This window comes from Phocoena sinus, chromosome 6 (genome assembly GCF_008692025.1).
Source record: "Phocoena sinus isolate mPhoSin1 chromosome 6, mPhoSin1.pri, whole genome shotgun sequence".
NCBI lineage: Eukaryota > Metazoa > Chordata > Mammalia > Artiodactyla > Phocoenidae > Phocoena > Phocoena sinus.
In genome coordinates this window covers 100,843,553-100,859,799 of record NC_045768.1, presented here as the reverse complement: position 1 = coordinate 100,859,799, position 16,247 = coordinate 100,843,553, and the positions used below count along the sequence as shown (strand labels likewise).

At 40.0% G+C, this 16,247-nt stretch overlaps 1 protein-coding gene across 1 annotated transcript in view; it reads right to left on the bottom strand.

The window, feature by feature from the left end:
* The window catches only part of LOC116755050 (putative serine protease 47), a 53,904-nt gene extending 42,459 nt beyond the window's left edge, over window positions 1-11,445 (bottom strand). Inside the window, 1 exon segment of the mRNA XM_032633904.1 lies at window positions 11,431-11,445. Coding sequence (XP_032489795.1) covers window positions 11,431-11,445 — 15 coding nt within the window.
* Between the last annotated feature and the right edge of the window lie 4,802 nt (window positions 11,446-16,247).

The window sequence follows — 16,247 nt, the reverse complement described above, 5'->3', positions numbered from 1 at the left end:
TTCAACATATGAAAATCCATCAATGTAGCATAGCATGTAAACAGACTGAAGGGACTAAACTCCATGTGATCATCTTCATTGATGCAGAAAAAACATTTGACAAAATTCAATGCCATTTTATGATTTAAAAACTCAACAAACCAGGAATACAAGTTGATGACTTCAACATAATAAAGGTCAGAGATAGAAAACCAACAGCTATTATATTCAGTGGTGAAATCTTCCTCCCTAAGGTCAGGAACAAAGGAAGGATGCCTGTTGTCACCACTTCTATTCAGCAAAGTACTGGAATTCCTAGCAAATAAATAAGGCAAGATAAAAAATAAAAGGCATCTAAATCAGAAAGGAAGAAATAAAATTATATTTGTTCAGAGACAACAAACATGCACTGAAAAAATACCTGTTAGAATTATTAAATGAGCTTAGAAAAGCTGCCAGATACAAAATCAACACTCAAAAGTCAGTTGTGTCTGTATACACTAACAATGAAAAGTGTGAAAAGGAAAGCAAAAAAAAAATAGTATTTAAATTATCATGAAATATAGTAAAAGACGAGGAATAACTTAACCAGGGGGACAAAAGACATGTACATTGAGAACTAGAAAATGTTGCTGAAGGAAATTAATGAAGACACCAATAAATGTAAAGGCATCTTGTGTTCACAGTTTGGAAGACTTAATGTTGTTAATATGTCAACATGACTTAAAGGGATGTACAGATTAAATGCAATCTCTTTAAACATCGCAGTGACGTTTTTTAAGTAGAAAAATTCATCCTGAAGTTCACATGGAATTTAAAGGGCCTGGATAGTTAAAATAATGTGTAAAAAGAACAAAATTTGAAGTTTCAAATTTCTTGATTTCAAAACCTACTACAAAACCACAGTAATCAAAATAGTACCTGCATAAACACACAAATAGGATGGAGAATAGGCCAGTGGGATAAAATAGAAACCCAAAAGTAACCTGTATATACATCACCAAGTGATTTTCAACAGGAGTGCCAAGACCACCCAATGGGGAAAGGATAGCGATTTCAACAAATGGTACTGGAAAAAAAATGTCCACATTCAAAAGAATGATGGTAGACCCTTACCTTACACCACATACAGAAATTAACTCAGTGAATCAAAGACCTAAATGTGAGACCTCAAACTATAAAACTCTTAGAAGACAGTGTTGGGAAGAAAACCATGACACGAAATTTGGCAAAGAGTTCTTGAATATGACACCAAAAGTGGAGGTAAAAATAGAAATACAAAAACTACGTATTCAAAATTTAAAACTACTTCTTTCATCAAAAAATAAAACAAACCTGCTGAATGGGAGAAAATATTTGCAAATCCTATAGCTGATAAGGTTAATATCCAGTATGTATACACTTGTACACTGTTGGTGGGTATGTAAAATGGTGCACACAGAAAGGAAAACAGTATGGTTGTTCCTCAAAACATTAAAAATAGAATTACCATATGATCCCATAATTCGAGTTCCTATTAAATACTCAAAAAGAATTGAAATTATGAAGTCGAAGAGTTATGTGTTCACCCATGTTCATAGCAGAATTATTCACTATAGGCAAAAGCTGAAAAAACTCACGGGTCCACTGAGGGATGAAGGGATATATAAAATGTGGTCTATACAAACAATAAATCAATATTCAGTCTTAAAAAGGAAGGGAATTCTGACACATGCTACAACATGGATCAACCTTCAGGCATTACGCTAAGTAAAATAAGCCAGTCACAAGAGGACAAATACTGTATGATCACACTTATATGAAGTACATAGAGTAATCAAATTCACAGAGACAGAAAGTACAATGGCGGTTTCCAGGGGTGAGGGGGCAAGGGAAACTGAGAGTTGTTTCATGAGTACAGACTATTATCGTTTTGCAAGATGAAAAGTTCTGTGGATGGATGATGGTAATGATAGCACAGCAGTGTAAATATATTTCATGCCTCTGGCCTGCACTCTTAAATTGTTAAGATGATAAATTTTGTGTTACGTATATTTTACCAGAATTTTTTTAAATAAAGGAAAATTAAGACATTCATATAAAGAAGGACTGAAGAAATTCATTACCAGTAGATCTGCTCAATAAGAACTGTTAAAGGAATCCTTCAGGCTGAAATGAAACATAACTTGAAACCATATGAAGAATTAAAGAACAATGGTAAAGGTAACTACACTAAGTTTAAAAGGCCAACGCATTTGTGTTTAGGGTTCGTAACGCCTCTTTTCAAAATGTGATTTAAAAGACAAATATATAAAATAGTTATTATAAGGCTATTAATGGGCACACAATACATAAGGATGTAATTTGTGACAAGTGCAGTGTAAATGAGGATGTGGGATATAAATAAGCAGAATTTTTGTTATTATTAAATGAAAATGTTATTAATTCAAATTTCTTTTTTTGTAAAATTAAGATGCTTCCTTTAACCCCTAGTATAAGCACTAAGAAAAATACCTCAAAAATATACAGAAAAGAAATAAGAAGAGAATCAAAATGGTAAACTAGGAAAAACATCAATCACAAAAGAATGTAATAATGAAGGATGTGAAGGATGTGAACAACAAAGAATATAAGATATCTAGAAAATAAATAGTGTAGCAGTAGAAGTAAGTCCAATGCGCTCAATATAGGATCAACACAAAGAAGACTACACCCAATCACGTTATAATCAACTTCTTAAATGTGAAGTACAAAGACAGAATATTGAAAGGAACAAGAGAAAAGAGACTTGGCACATATGAGGGAACTCCCAGAAAACAATTTGTGAATATCTCAGCAGAAACCTTACAGGCCAGGAGAGAGTTGGATGATATATTCAAAGTACTGAAAAAAAAAAAAACAACCTGTGAGCAAAAATGACCATACCTAGCAAAATTATGCGTTAAACATAAAGGAGAGATAAAGTCAACAAAATCTAAGTAAGTTCATCAGTACTAGACCTCCCTTATAAGAAACACTTAAGAGAGATCACTTTGAAATGAAAACATGTTAACAAAAATGCAAAAGCAAACAAAAGCATAAATTTCAATGTTAAACTCATACACACACACACAAATATAGCATAATAACACTGTAATGGTGCTGTATAAAGTACTTTAACCCTGATATAAAAGTTAAAATTTGTTAACAATATAAAAAGAAGGAAACTGAGTATAAGGACACTAAGTTTGGGTGGGAGTAAAAGAACAGATGTTTAGAACTACAAGATTTCTATGTAGCCTTCAGCTAACCACAAAGAAAAGGCCTATTATAAATAAACAAAAGATAAAGAGAAAAGGATCAAAGTAAATCACTACAAAAAAATAATCAAACAACAATGAAATAAAGCTACAGAGAAAGAGGACAAAACAGCTGCAAAACAGACATAAGACAATTAACAAAATAGCAATAGTAAGTCCTTACTGATTGATAATTAGTTTAATATAAATGGATTAATCTTCCCAATCAAAAGGCATAGACTGGCTGAATGGATAAAAAACCAATATCCAACCCTATGCTGTCTACAAGAGACTCATTTTAGATGAAAAGACACATATAGGCTCAAAGTTAAGGGATGGAAAAAGACACTCCATGCAAATGGCAACCAAAACAAAGTGAGAGTTCCTACATGCATGACAGACAAAATAGACATTAAGTCAAAAATTGTCTGTATAGACAAAGAAGGTTTCTATATGATAATAAAAGAGTCAACTCAACAGGAGGATATAACAATTATATATGCATCCAGCATCAGAGCACATAAAACTCTAAAGGAAATATCGAAATTAAATGGAGAAATTGATTGCAGGACACAAACAGTAAGGGACTTCAATAACCCAGTTACAATAATGGATAGAACACCCAGATGGAACATCAATCAACAAACGTGACTTGAACAACACTATGGACCATATGGTCCTTACAGACATATACAAAACAGTTCATCCAACAGCAGCACACACACGTTCATTTCAAGAACACACACAACATTCTCCAGAATAGATAATATGTTAGGCCACAATCAAGTCTTAACAAATTTTAGAAGTCTGAAATAATTTCAAGTATCTTATCTGATCACAATGGTATGAAACTAGAAATCCTATAGTAGTAACAAAATAGGAATATTAGGATATCCCTGGTGGCACAGTGCTTAAGAATCCGCCTGCCAATACAGGGGACATGGGTTCAATCCCTGACAAGCAAAGATCTCACATGATGCAGAGCAACTAAGCCCGTGCACCACAACTACTGAGCCTGTGCTCTAGGGCCCACGTGCCGCAACTACTGAACCCAAGTGCTGCAACTAATGAAGCCTGCACGCCTAAAGCCTGTGCTCCGCAACAAGAAAAGCCACTGCAATCAGAAGCCTGTGCACCACAACAAAGAGTAGCCCCCGCTCACTGCAACTAGAGAAAGCCCGCATGCAGCAATGAAGACCCAACGTAGCAAAAAAATTAAATAAAAAAATATTTTTAATAAAGAAAAGAAAATAAGAAAATCTACCAATATGTGGAAACTAAACAATATATTCTTTTCCCCCGTTCCACTTTTATTGAGATATAACTGCCACAGAGCCCTGCATAAGTTTTAAGTGTACAGCATAAAGATTTGACTTATGTACATCAAGAAATGATTACCACAGTAAGTTTAGTGAACATCATCTCATATGGCCACAAAATAAAAGGAAAAGAAAAAATTGTTTTCCTTGTGATGAGAACTCTTAGGATTTACTCTCTTAACCTTCATATATAACACACACCTATGTTAATTATATTTATCATGTTGAATAATACAGTCTTGAGCAACCATTGGGTCAAAGAGAAAATCAAAGGGGAATTTAAAAAGAATCTTGACCCAAACTAAAATGAAACACAACACACCAAGATTTATGGGATGCAGCAAAAGCAGTACTACAGGAGAAGTTTATAGTGATAAATGCATACATTAAAGGAGAAGTAAAACCACAAGTAAACAATCTCACTTTATGCCTCAAGGAACTAGAAAAAGAAGAAAAAAGTAATCTCAAATTTAGCAGAAGGAAGGAAATAGGAAAGATTAGAACAGAAATAAATCAAATAGAGAATAGGAAAACAATAGAAATAGAAACAAAACTAAGTGGTGTTTTTTGGAAAGATAAATTTGAGACTCCTGGCTACACGAATTAAGAAAAAAATACAAAAGACAACTCAATAAAATCAGAAATGAAAGAGGAGACAATACAAGTGATGCCTCAGAAATAAAGGAATCATAAGGGTCCATTATCAATTATGCCAACAAATGGGATAATCTAGAAGAAATGGATAAATTCCTACAAACATACAACCTACCAACACTGAATCAAGATGACATAGAAAGTCTGAACAGTCCAATAACAAATAAGGAGATTTAATCAATAATTTTTTTTAAAAAAATAGAAAATCCAGGATGAGATGGCTTCCCTGGTGAATTTTGCCAAATATTTGAAGACGAATTAGTACCAATCCTTTTCAAACTCATCCAAAAAATTGGATAGGAGGGAACACTTCCAAACTAATTTTACAAGGCTAGCATTACCCTGATACCAAAGCCAGACACAGACACTACAAGAAAAGAAAATTACAGCCAATATCTTTGATAGACCTAGATGCAAAAATCCTCGACAAAATATTAGCAAACCAATTTCAACAATAAATTAAAATTATCATACCCCATGCTCAAGTCAGATTTATTCCTGGGATGCAAGGATGGTTCAACATACACAAATCAACCAATGTGATACACCACATTAACAAAATGAATGAAAAATCATATGATCATCTCAAAAGAGGCAGAAAAGGATTTGACAAAATTCAACATCCTTTCATTATAAAAACTCTAAACAAATTAGGTGTAGAAGGAACCTCAACACAATAAAGGCATATGAAAAAGAAAAGACCACAGCAAACATCTTACTCAACAGTGAAAAACTAAAAGCTGTCCCTGTAATATCAGGAAGAATGCAAGAATGTCCACACTTACCACTTCTATTCAACACAGCACTTGAAGATGGAGGAATTAGGCACGAAAAAGAAATAAAATGCATCCAAATCAGAAAGGAAGAAGTAAAATTACCTCTGTTTACAGATGACATGATCATACATGTAGAAAATCCTAAAGATTCAACAAGAACAGCAGTAAAAACTGTTAGAACACATAAGTGAGTTTAGTAAAGTTGCAGGATGTAAAATCAGCATATAGAAGTCATTATACAAGAGGAATGACCTACCCAAAAAAGGAAAGTAAAAAAACAACCCCATTCTGAATTTCATGACAAAGAATAAAATACTTAGGAATAAATTTAGCCAAAGAGGTGAAAGATCTGTACATTGAAAAGTATAAAAAATTGATGAGGCTAATTACTCGGTGCTTTGTGACAGCCTGGAGGGGTGGGATGGGGAGAGTGGGAGGGAGGGAGACGCAAGAGGGAAGACATATGGGAACATATGTATATGTATAGCTGATTCACTTTGTTATAAAGCAGAAACAAACACACCATTGTAAAGCAAATATACCCCAATAAAGATGTTTTAAAAAAAAATTGATGAGGCTAATTAAAGATGACACTGATAGTATGGAAAGACATCCCATGTTTATGAACTGGAGGATTTACTATCATGAAAATATCCATACTACCCAAAGTGACCCACAGATTCAATGCAATCCCTATTAAAATCCCAATGGGGGACTCCCCTGGTGGTGCAGTGGTTAAGAATCCACCTGCCAATGCAGGGGACACAGGTTTGAGCGCTGGTCCGGGAAGATCCCACATGCCGTGAAGCAACTAAGCCCACACGCCACGACTACTGAGCCTGCACTCTAGAGCCTGCGAGCCACGACTCCTGAAGCCCGCGCACCTAGAGACCGTGCTCTGCAATGAGAGAAGCCACTGCAATGAGAAGCCCGGGCTCCACAACAGAGTAGCCCCCACTCACCTAAACTAGAGAAAGCCCACGCTCAGCAACAAAGACCCAATGCAGCCAAAAATAAATAAATAGATAAACAAAATAAATTTACTTTTAAAAATGGGCAAAGGACTTGAATAGACATTTCTCCAAAGGAGGCATATAAATGCCCAACAGATGTATGAAAAGGTGCTCAACATCACTGACAGAGAAATGCAAGTCAAACCACAATGAGATATCACCTCACACCTGTTACAATGGCGATTATCAAAAACACAAAAAATAACAAGTGTTGATGAGGATGTGGAGAAAAGGGAACCCTCGTGCACTTCTGTTGGGTATGTAACTTGATACAGCCACTAAGGAAAACAGTATTGAAGTTCCTCAAAAAATTACAACTATCTTATGACTCAGCAATCCCACTTCTAGGTATACAGCAAAAGGAAATGAAGTCGGTATCGTGAAGAGACATATGCACTTCCATGTTTACTTTTCACAGTAGCCAAGATATTGGATCAACCTAAGTGTCTGTAGATTCATGAACGGATAAATAGAGTGTGGTATATAAACAGGCATATCTCGTTTAATTGTGCTTTGCAGATACTACGTTGCCTACAGATTGAAGGTTTGTGGCAATCCTGCATTGAGTAAGTCTATCGGTACCATTTTCCCAATTAGCATTACTTTAAAATTAAGGTATGTACATGGGTTTTTTAGACATAATGCTATCACACATTAACACACTATACTATAGTATACACATAACTTTTATATGCACTGGTAAACCAAAAATTTCATGTGGCTTGTTTTGTTGCAATATTTGCTTTATTTTGGTGGTTTGGAACCAAACCTGCAATATCTCCAAGGTATGCCTGTATACAATGGAATATTATTCAGCCTTTAAAATGAAGGAAATGTTGCTATTTGTGACAACGTGGATGAACCTGAAAGATATTATGCTAAGTGAAATAAGCCAGATACAGAAAGACAGCTACAAACACTTCATGATACTACTTTTATGTGGAATCCAAAATAGTCATAGATGTGGGTGCAGAACAGTGGTTGACAGGAGATGAGCGGATGGGAAAACTGGCAGGTATTGATCACGAGGAACAAAGTTTCAGTTATGCAAGGTGAATAATTTGTGGAAATCTAGTGTACAACAATGTGCATATAGTTAACAATGCTGTATTGTGTACTTGTAATTTGCTAAGAGGGTACATCAGAAGGGTTCTCACCACAAAGAAAGAAAAAAGAAAATGGTAATTATATGAGGTGATGGATATGTTAATTGGCTTGATTGTAGCAATTATTTCAAAAATGTATATCAAAACATCAAGCTGTATATCCTAAATATATATATATATATATATATATATATATTTTGTTGTTGTTGTTTGTTTGTTTCTTTGTTTGTTTTTGCAGTACACGGGCCTCTCACTGTTGTGGCCTCTCCCGTTTCGGAGCACAGGCTCCGGACGTGCAGGCTCAGCGGCCATGGCTCACGGGCCCAGCTGCTCTGCAGCATGTGGGATCTTCCCGGACCGGGGCACGAACCCGTGTCCCCCGCATTGACAGGCGGACTCTCAACCACTGCACCACCAGGGAAGCCCTAAATATATATTTTTATTTCTCTATTATACCTCATTAATGATGGGAAGAAGAAATGAGGTAATGCTACATACTACAATATCGGTGAACCTTGAAAATTATGCTATGTGAAAGAAGCCAGACATAAATGGTCACAAACTGGACAATTTACACTTATATGAAATATCCAAACAGATATATCTATAGAGACAGAAAGCACATTGGTGATTGCCCAGGGCTTAGGTAGGAAAAAGCATGGGTAGGGCTTCCCTTTAAAGTGATAAAAATATTTTTGAACCACATAGAAGTAAGGGTTGCACAACATCGTGAATGTACTAAATGCTATTGAATTGTGCGAGTTAAAACGGTTAATTTTATCTCAGTAAAAAATAAAACTTCTATGTATAATTGATTCACTTTGTTATATAGCAGAAACTAACACACCATTGTAAAGCAATTATACTCCAATAAAGATGTAAACAGGGGCTTCCCTGGTGGCGCAGTGGTTGAGAGTCCGCCTGCCGATGCAGGGGACACGGGTTTGTGCCCTGGGCCGGGAAGATCCCACATACCACGGAGCAGCTAGGCCTGTGAGTCATGGCCGCTGAGCCTGCGCGTCTGGAGCCTGTGCTCCGCAACGCGAGAGGCCACAACAATGAAAGGCACGCGTACCGCAAAAAAAAAAAAAAAAAAAAAAAAAAAAAGATGTAAACAAAATAAAATAAAATAAAATAAACTTCTCCCCAAGTTACTTTTAGTTAATTTACTGTGTCCTGACAAGTTTTAATATGAATCATATCATTAAGAAAAAACAGCCTCAATTCACACCAACAAACATTCAGTTTAGCAAGGTATCTGTTTTCTAATGGTTTTTCTAACGTCCTAACTTTAGCATACCACCCCATCCTACTGTTGTAGGCATGAACCAGAGGTGGAAACCTAAATCAGACCTTAGAACTCTAACTGAATTTTTCAGACAATGCAACTGGGCGGTTTATCTGTTTTTGCTTCAACATGTTTGTATCTGCAATTTCTTATCTTGTCCTACCTGACTTTTTAAAATCTTTAATTCATTTACCTTAAAATATGTAAGCAAGTAAATATCTATGTATTGCTAGAAAAGAGATAATTTAATGATGAGCTTTCTTTATTAGTCATATTTTATACTGTTAGAAGAATGAGGCTATCAACTGAATTCTGTCCCCCCAAAATTCATATATTCAAGCTCTAACAAAGTGATGGTATTTGGAGATGGGGCCTTTGGCAGGTAATTAGATTAAATGATGTCATGAGGATTAGGCTCTATTAGTGCCCCTATAAGGAGAAACCAGAGAAGTTTTTCTGTCTCTCTCCACCATGTGAGGACACAGTGAAAAGACAGTTGTCTGCAAGCCAGGAAGACAGCCCTCACCAGTCACTGAATTGGCCAGCACCGTGATCTTAGACTTCCAGGCCTCTAGAACTGTGACTTATTAAAGTCACCAAGCCTATAGTATTATGTTATGGCAGCTTGAGCTATAAGAGTACTAAATGGAAGAGACATGGAAGAACCCTAAACGCATATTGCTAAATGAAAGATGCCAAACTGAAATGGATACATACTGTATGATTTCAGCTATATGACATCCTGGAAAAGGTAGGGCACTTAAACGATTCTGTATGATACTGTAATGGTCAATGCTTGTCATACATTCGTCAAAACCCATAGGATGGGCTTCCCTGGTGGGGCAGTGGTTGAGAGTCCGCCTGCCGATGTAGGGGACGTGGGTTCGTGCCCCGGTCCGGGAAGATCCCACATGCCGCAGAGTGGCTGGGCCCGTGAGCCATGGCCGCTGAGCCTGCACGTCCGGAGCCTGTGCTCTGCAACGGCAGAGGCCACAACAGTGAGAGGCCCGTGTACCACAAAAAAAAAAAAAAAAAAAAAAAAAAAAAACCCATAGGATACACAACAGAGTAAACTATAAGGTAAACTATGCATATTAGTTAATAATAATGTATGAACATTGGCTCATCAATTGTAAAAAATGCCCCACACTAATGCAAGACGTTAATAATAGGGGAAACTTTGGTTTGGGGAATAGATGTGAGGGGGGTGTATGGGAACTCTATACTCTGCTCAAATTCTCTTTAAACTTAAAACTACTCTAAATATAGTCTACCAATTTATTTAAACAAAATACATCTAAGTTGCCTCATCATATTGTGAGGTTATTAACCATCTTACAGTTTTTCTATTTGACCTACTTCTTTAATGTTCATTTCTATCTTCTTTTATCCTTGTAAAAAATATATCAAATGTTTTGTATTATTTCACCTCCCAGCCTATTATCTTTTTAGTTATATGTCTTTCACAAACCTTCATTGGAAACTACATTAGATATCCTTGACTTATTACACTCTATGCCCATTACTATTTTCACCACCTCCCTCGTAATGCTTGAACCTTGGCTATGACCCATTGTCACCTCTGGACAAATAGTTTCTGCTCTGTTTTCTGTCTTCTGTCCTTCTGGGCCACATCTATCTACCATCATTACCCAAAGAACTGACTTTACAGATTCTATGTGCCAGTATGTAAGACGTGCAGTGTTTTAAGTAGTATCCCAACCTCATGATGATGATTTGGGGTCATTACTAAAGCACTCGGGATCATACGTATTATTTTAAGGTAGTTTTACAGGACAACGCACATTGGTATTTTTCTCCTATTAACAGAGTAGGAAATTGTGGGTTGATGTGCAGTTATGTCGATTAAGAAAGCAGGATATGAACACTGCTCCTTTGCTGGGGTACTTGGCACTGCTCCTTCTCGTGCGGGGACATATTTTGCGCCTTTACAGCCTGGCATCTAGGCGTACTGATCAGACTAATGCTTGGCTTTACTGGATTCATTGACCAGTCTGATTGATATTCTGGTACATACAGGGTACTCGGTCATGGTTGCTCACCTCTGAACCTCAGCTTCATCACCTGCAAAGTGCAACTAACAGCATATCCACTTTGTGGGGTTTTTATGGACTTGGCAAGCGTCATAGTGCCTGGCACATGCTAGAGACTCAGGTGATGCAGTAATTACTCAAATTTGCATTTTCAGTGGATCCTTCCCACCTGGACAGGGTGACTCACAGCCTTCAGGGAGGAAGAGCAGGACAAACAGCAAGGGCAGCGTGGGCCAAGGGAAGGAGGTGAGAACTGACATGCAGGGAACCTCTTGCTGGTATCACCAGAGGGCCCATAGTGAGCCAGGATGTGGAGAGAGACTGGCGGCTCAGTAAAAGCAGGCCAAGAAAGGCCATGTGAGGGGGCTTAGCTTTTACCTTGTGGTAGAGGCCATCCAAAGGAGAAAGTGGAAGATGGGTAGGTATAGACTTCTCCCTTAGGAATTGTCCTCGGGGTCTGTTTATCTCCTGGCATGGTCCGTTCAATGAGTTGGCCCCTCCAGCACATTCTAGAGAGGACTGGCCATGTCTGACCTTCTGGAGATACAGCCCTGACGTCCTGGCCACCTCACTGAGGAGAGGGCTCATGGGGAAATCAGCCTCACTCTGCATCTATCCACCAGTCCTGCACCCTGGACCCAGGACCACTCACTTGCAAGAGGCACATCCAGCTGCCAGAGGAAGTGGCATTTCCTGACTCATCTGACTAAGAAAGGGCAGAGCATCGCTGACCATTCCAGGGGAGTAGCTGCCACAGAAGATCAGGATGCGTACGAGCCATAGACGATCAGAAGGAACAAAGGTCAGTCCACGTGGGAGTTCACATGGGCGCCTCACAGTCCCCAACATGCCCTCGAGTTTCCCTTCCAGCCCAACACACACTCCACCTGCCCACAGTCACCTGTGCCACCATCACACAGCCCCACAGAGCTCCAAACATCCTCAAACACACAAACTCCCTACCTATAAGCAGATGCCTGACTGTGTGCCCAGAACCCTCCTGCTCCAATATACATGCACTACAAACCCCAATAAAATCACAGCCACAGTCTTGAATACAAAAACACACCCCCAATGGCCCCTGATAATCAAACACCTAAATCCTCATATCCCACAAAATTCCACCCAACCCCATATAACCCCTCAATGCAAACACACAAACCCTTCAACAATAGCCAAATACATTCAAACCAAACTCACATACTTCTTCATATAAGACACAACCCCCCAAATCCAAATATAACACATACAGTCCCCCCACAGCTCTCAACATCCACGTATGTACAATGCCTCAGAAGCTCAGACAAACACAAAATACCATCAGAGAGACACAATGTTTCCAACCTTTTCCTAAATACTCCCGGTAGAACACATGATGACCTCACACCCCCAATACAAACATACACCCATCTCCCTCTTGAGATACTATAAACAGCCTCTGTCACATCCCCTGATTATACACACACAGCTAGCAACCCCAATTTACACTGACAACCCCAATCTCTACAAATTCCTCCACACTAAAAATACACTCCCTGAACTCTTACCCTACTCGATGAGCATGTGTATAACCCCTGCACTCTGAATACACACAGATCCAACACACAAAGCATTAAGATGCATACCCCTACCTCTTCTCAAATGCCTGCACACATAGCCTCAAAACACCCAGAAGCAGCCCGCCACCCAGCCACACCATGCTACACCAACCGTACACCCACAAAGGCACTCATGCCCCTCGTCTCTCCCCAGATCACACATACAGTCTCTACACAGCTTTACTATTACCCCAAACCATCCTATACCCTAAACATACATCCAAGAGGTCCCCACACAGCCCTAACCCATGATAGAGGCAGCTCTACCAGGGGCATCATGGCACCCCGAACGGGCAAATGCCGCTGAGGTAAGTGCCTCCTGTGTTGCTGCATTTCTTGCTGCTGTTGCAAATCATCCCTCGACCCCACCGAGGCTGACTGGGACACCCTAAACAGGAAGTGGCAGCATATGAGTCAGGGAAGAGGAAAACTCCATTCCAGGTGTTCCCTGTCACCATCCATTGCACCAAAACATCGGATGACCAGCATGAACAAGAAACAGAGGCGTGTAACTATACCATGATCGAAATGCAAATGTTGCTAGAAAAAATTTGTCCAAGGGAAGGGGGAGAAGGGTGTTCCCCCTAATTATAAAGCCATGCTGTTACAATTCAAAGAAACATCAGATACAGTACAACAGGCATGGGACTGCATCCATGTTGTAGCTAGATATGAAAAGGATAATTTTTCTGAAGCCCCAAACCTCGCTTGCCAGTAAAGGCACATGGGCCCCGCTGCCCCACTGGCCAGGAACCCAAGAGAGGACCTTAAGGGATATAGGGACTTCTGGGACCCTTACTGGTCTCCACCAAGGGGTGGTGCCATCACACAGCTCCATCCTTCATGAGATGACCAACAGACCTCCCTGTACTGGCAGCTCTGGAGATCGGGGGTCCCTGATGACGTAACCTTGGGAAAGCCCAAGCACAAGTTAGAAATTTTTGCTCAGGCGCTACAGACTCTTCAGGAGACCGGAGTGATGGGCAGCTGTCACCTCTCCGAATCCTGTACCCTGACCTCTGCCAAGGCCTCTGCCTTAGGGACCTGGCAGATCCCTGGAGCGTGGCCCTCCTCTGGGACACTTGCCCATGTACTTCTCTAATTATCCTTGGGACACACATAAACAACTTTTCTTATGGCTCTCATTGACAACTGGCGCTCCAGTTACAGTGCCTCCTGGGAACCCCTCCAGTTATAAGCAAGGGCCACACTTTAGATTACAAGGCATAATAGTCAGGGGAGTAGAAAGCATTCAACTTCCATTGACTGTCACTATTGAAACAATAAAAGGTTTTATTAAAAACCTTTTAGTGGTGGTAGCCCCTTTGGCCCTACCCTTTCCCGTTACAGCTATGGATGCCTTATGTACTGCAACGCCATCTGGAACAAACCCAAATTCCTAGCCTTCCTGGTGGAAGCTGAATATTGGGAGCCCATAAGACTGCCACCTAAGACAGTAAATATCCCCCAATAACATGTATGACAGGGGGCTGTGGGATTGCAGCCCATAATTCAGAATTTATGAAAAGAAGAAGTCATTAAACACACCATTTCTCCTTTTCAATTCCCCCATTTGGCTGCTATTAAAGCCTGCTAGTAATGAGTGGCCCCTTATAATCAACTACTGAAATATAAATGCTGATCCCCACTATTAAGGCTCCCATTTCCAACATTGTCCAGTTCATTAAGGATATCCAAAGGGCTCCAGGGAATTACTTTGCTGTGACAATCTAGCTATTATGTTCTATTCAGTACCAGTTATTAAGGAGTCCCAGCTGCAGTCTACTTTTACTTCAGAAGGCACCCAGTATGTTTTAACCTGTCTGCCTACTGGCTATCCTAACAGCCCAGCTATTGCCCACAGTCTTTGCTGGCAAGACCTGGTGTCCCCTTGCACCGTCTGGCACTATACTGATGTTCTAATCCAGAGCCCCTCAGGAGATTGGTGCACGAGGCCCTAACATGGTTGGTGACCCATCTATAACATACAGGTGGGCTACTTAATGCCCCACATAAAATTCAAGGGCTGTCCACAACTATTAAATTTCTGGGCATTAACTGATCCTCTAAAAGCCAGGAAATTCCTCTTGCAGCTAAACCTCAGCCGTTAACTATTCAGCTCCCCAACACACTATAGCAAGCCCAACACGTCTTACTTAGGTCTCTTCACACTTTGGAGGCAACAAATACCGCACTTGTCCATCATTCTTAGACCCATTTATGCGGCCACATACAAACCCTCCATAGTTTACTGGCGAAGAGCTAAACAATAAGCTTTATAGCAGGCACAAAGGTCAATTAGCCAAGCCCTCCCACTGGTTCCCCCTGGCTGCTCCTTCTGGGCTGAGAATGGACTATGTGTCCCGGAGCCTTTGGACTAACACAGCTCCTCCTAGCTGCCTGTGGGCTTCTGCACCAGACGGCTGCTCTCTACACCACTACACACCCTCAGTACCGATTTGGGAACTGGTTCCTTGGTTTTGATCTTGCTTTTGTGTGCACTGATGCCAGAATTTGTTTGCGACTTTTGCGTTTTGGTGTACAAAATGGGAAATACTCCATCTACCCTGAAGGAGAGCCCTTTGGGGCCTATATTAGATAAATGGGTGTAACACAGCCCTGAGCCTATGACTAAGAAAGACATGGTATACTACTGTAATAGGGTGCGGACCCAAAATATAGGATCAGAAGGGCGGTAGCCCCTAAAGGGCTCACTCAGTTTTTATAGGATCTCGCAGTTAGAAGTGTTTTGCAAAACAGCAAACTGCACCGGCAGTTGTTCCAACTGCCCACCCTCCCCCATGCCGCCATCATATTCACCACCTCCTGTTTCCCCTACCCACGGGGATCAAATAGAAGTTTCTGTGTTAACCCCCAGAGCACAGGAGCCCGATTTAGTATCACCATCTAAGACTCCCCAGGCCACCCAATTTGGACCGGGAAACACTTCCACAGCAGGGCAATTTCCCTCGTGCTGACATCCTATAGAGGCCAGGGGACTCCCTTGACTTGAGGCGTCCGAATCTAATTTCCCCACAGGAGCCCCAGGGAACTTTGACAGTGGGGAACGAGTTGATTGACTCTCCAATAGATACCACTCCCCCAACCCTCCCTGTTTATCTCAAGAGGCTTGTAAATATTAAACAAAGGGGAAACAAAGTCATCCTAGGAAAAACTTGCCTGTATCTTTGAGATGCAAATGT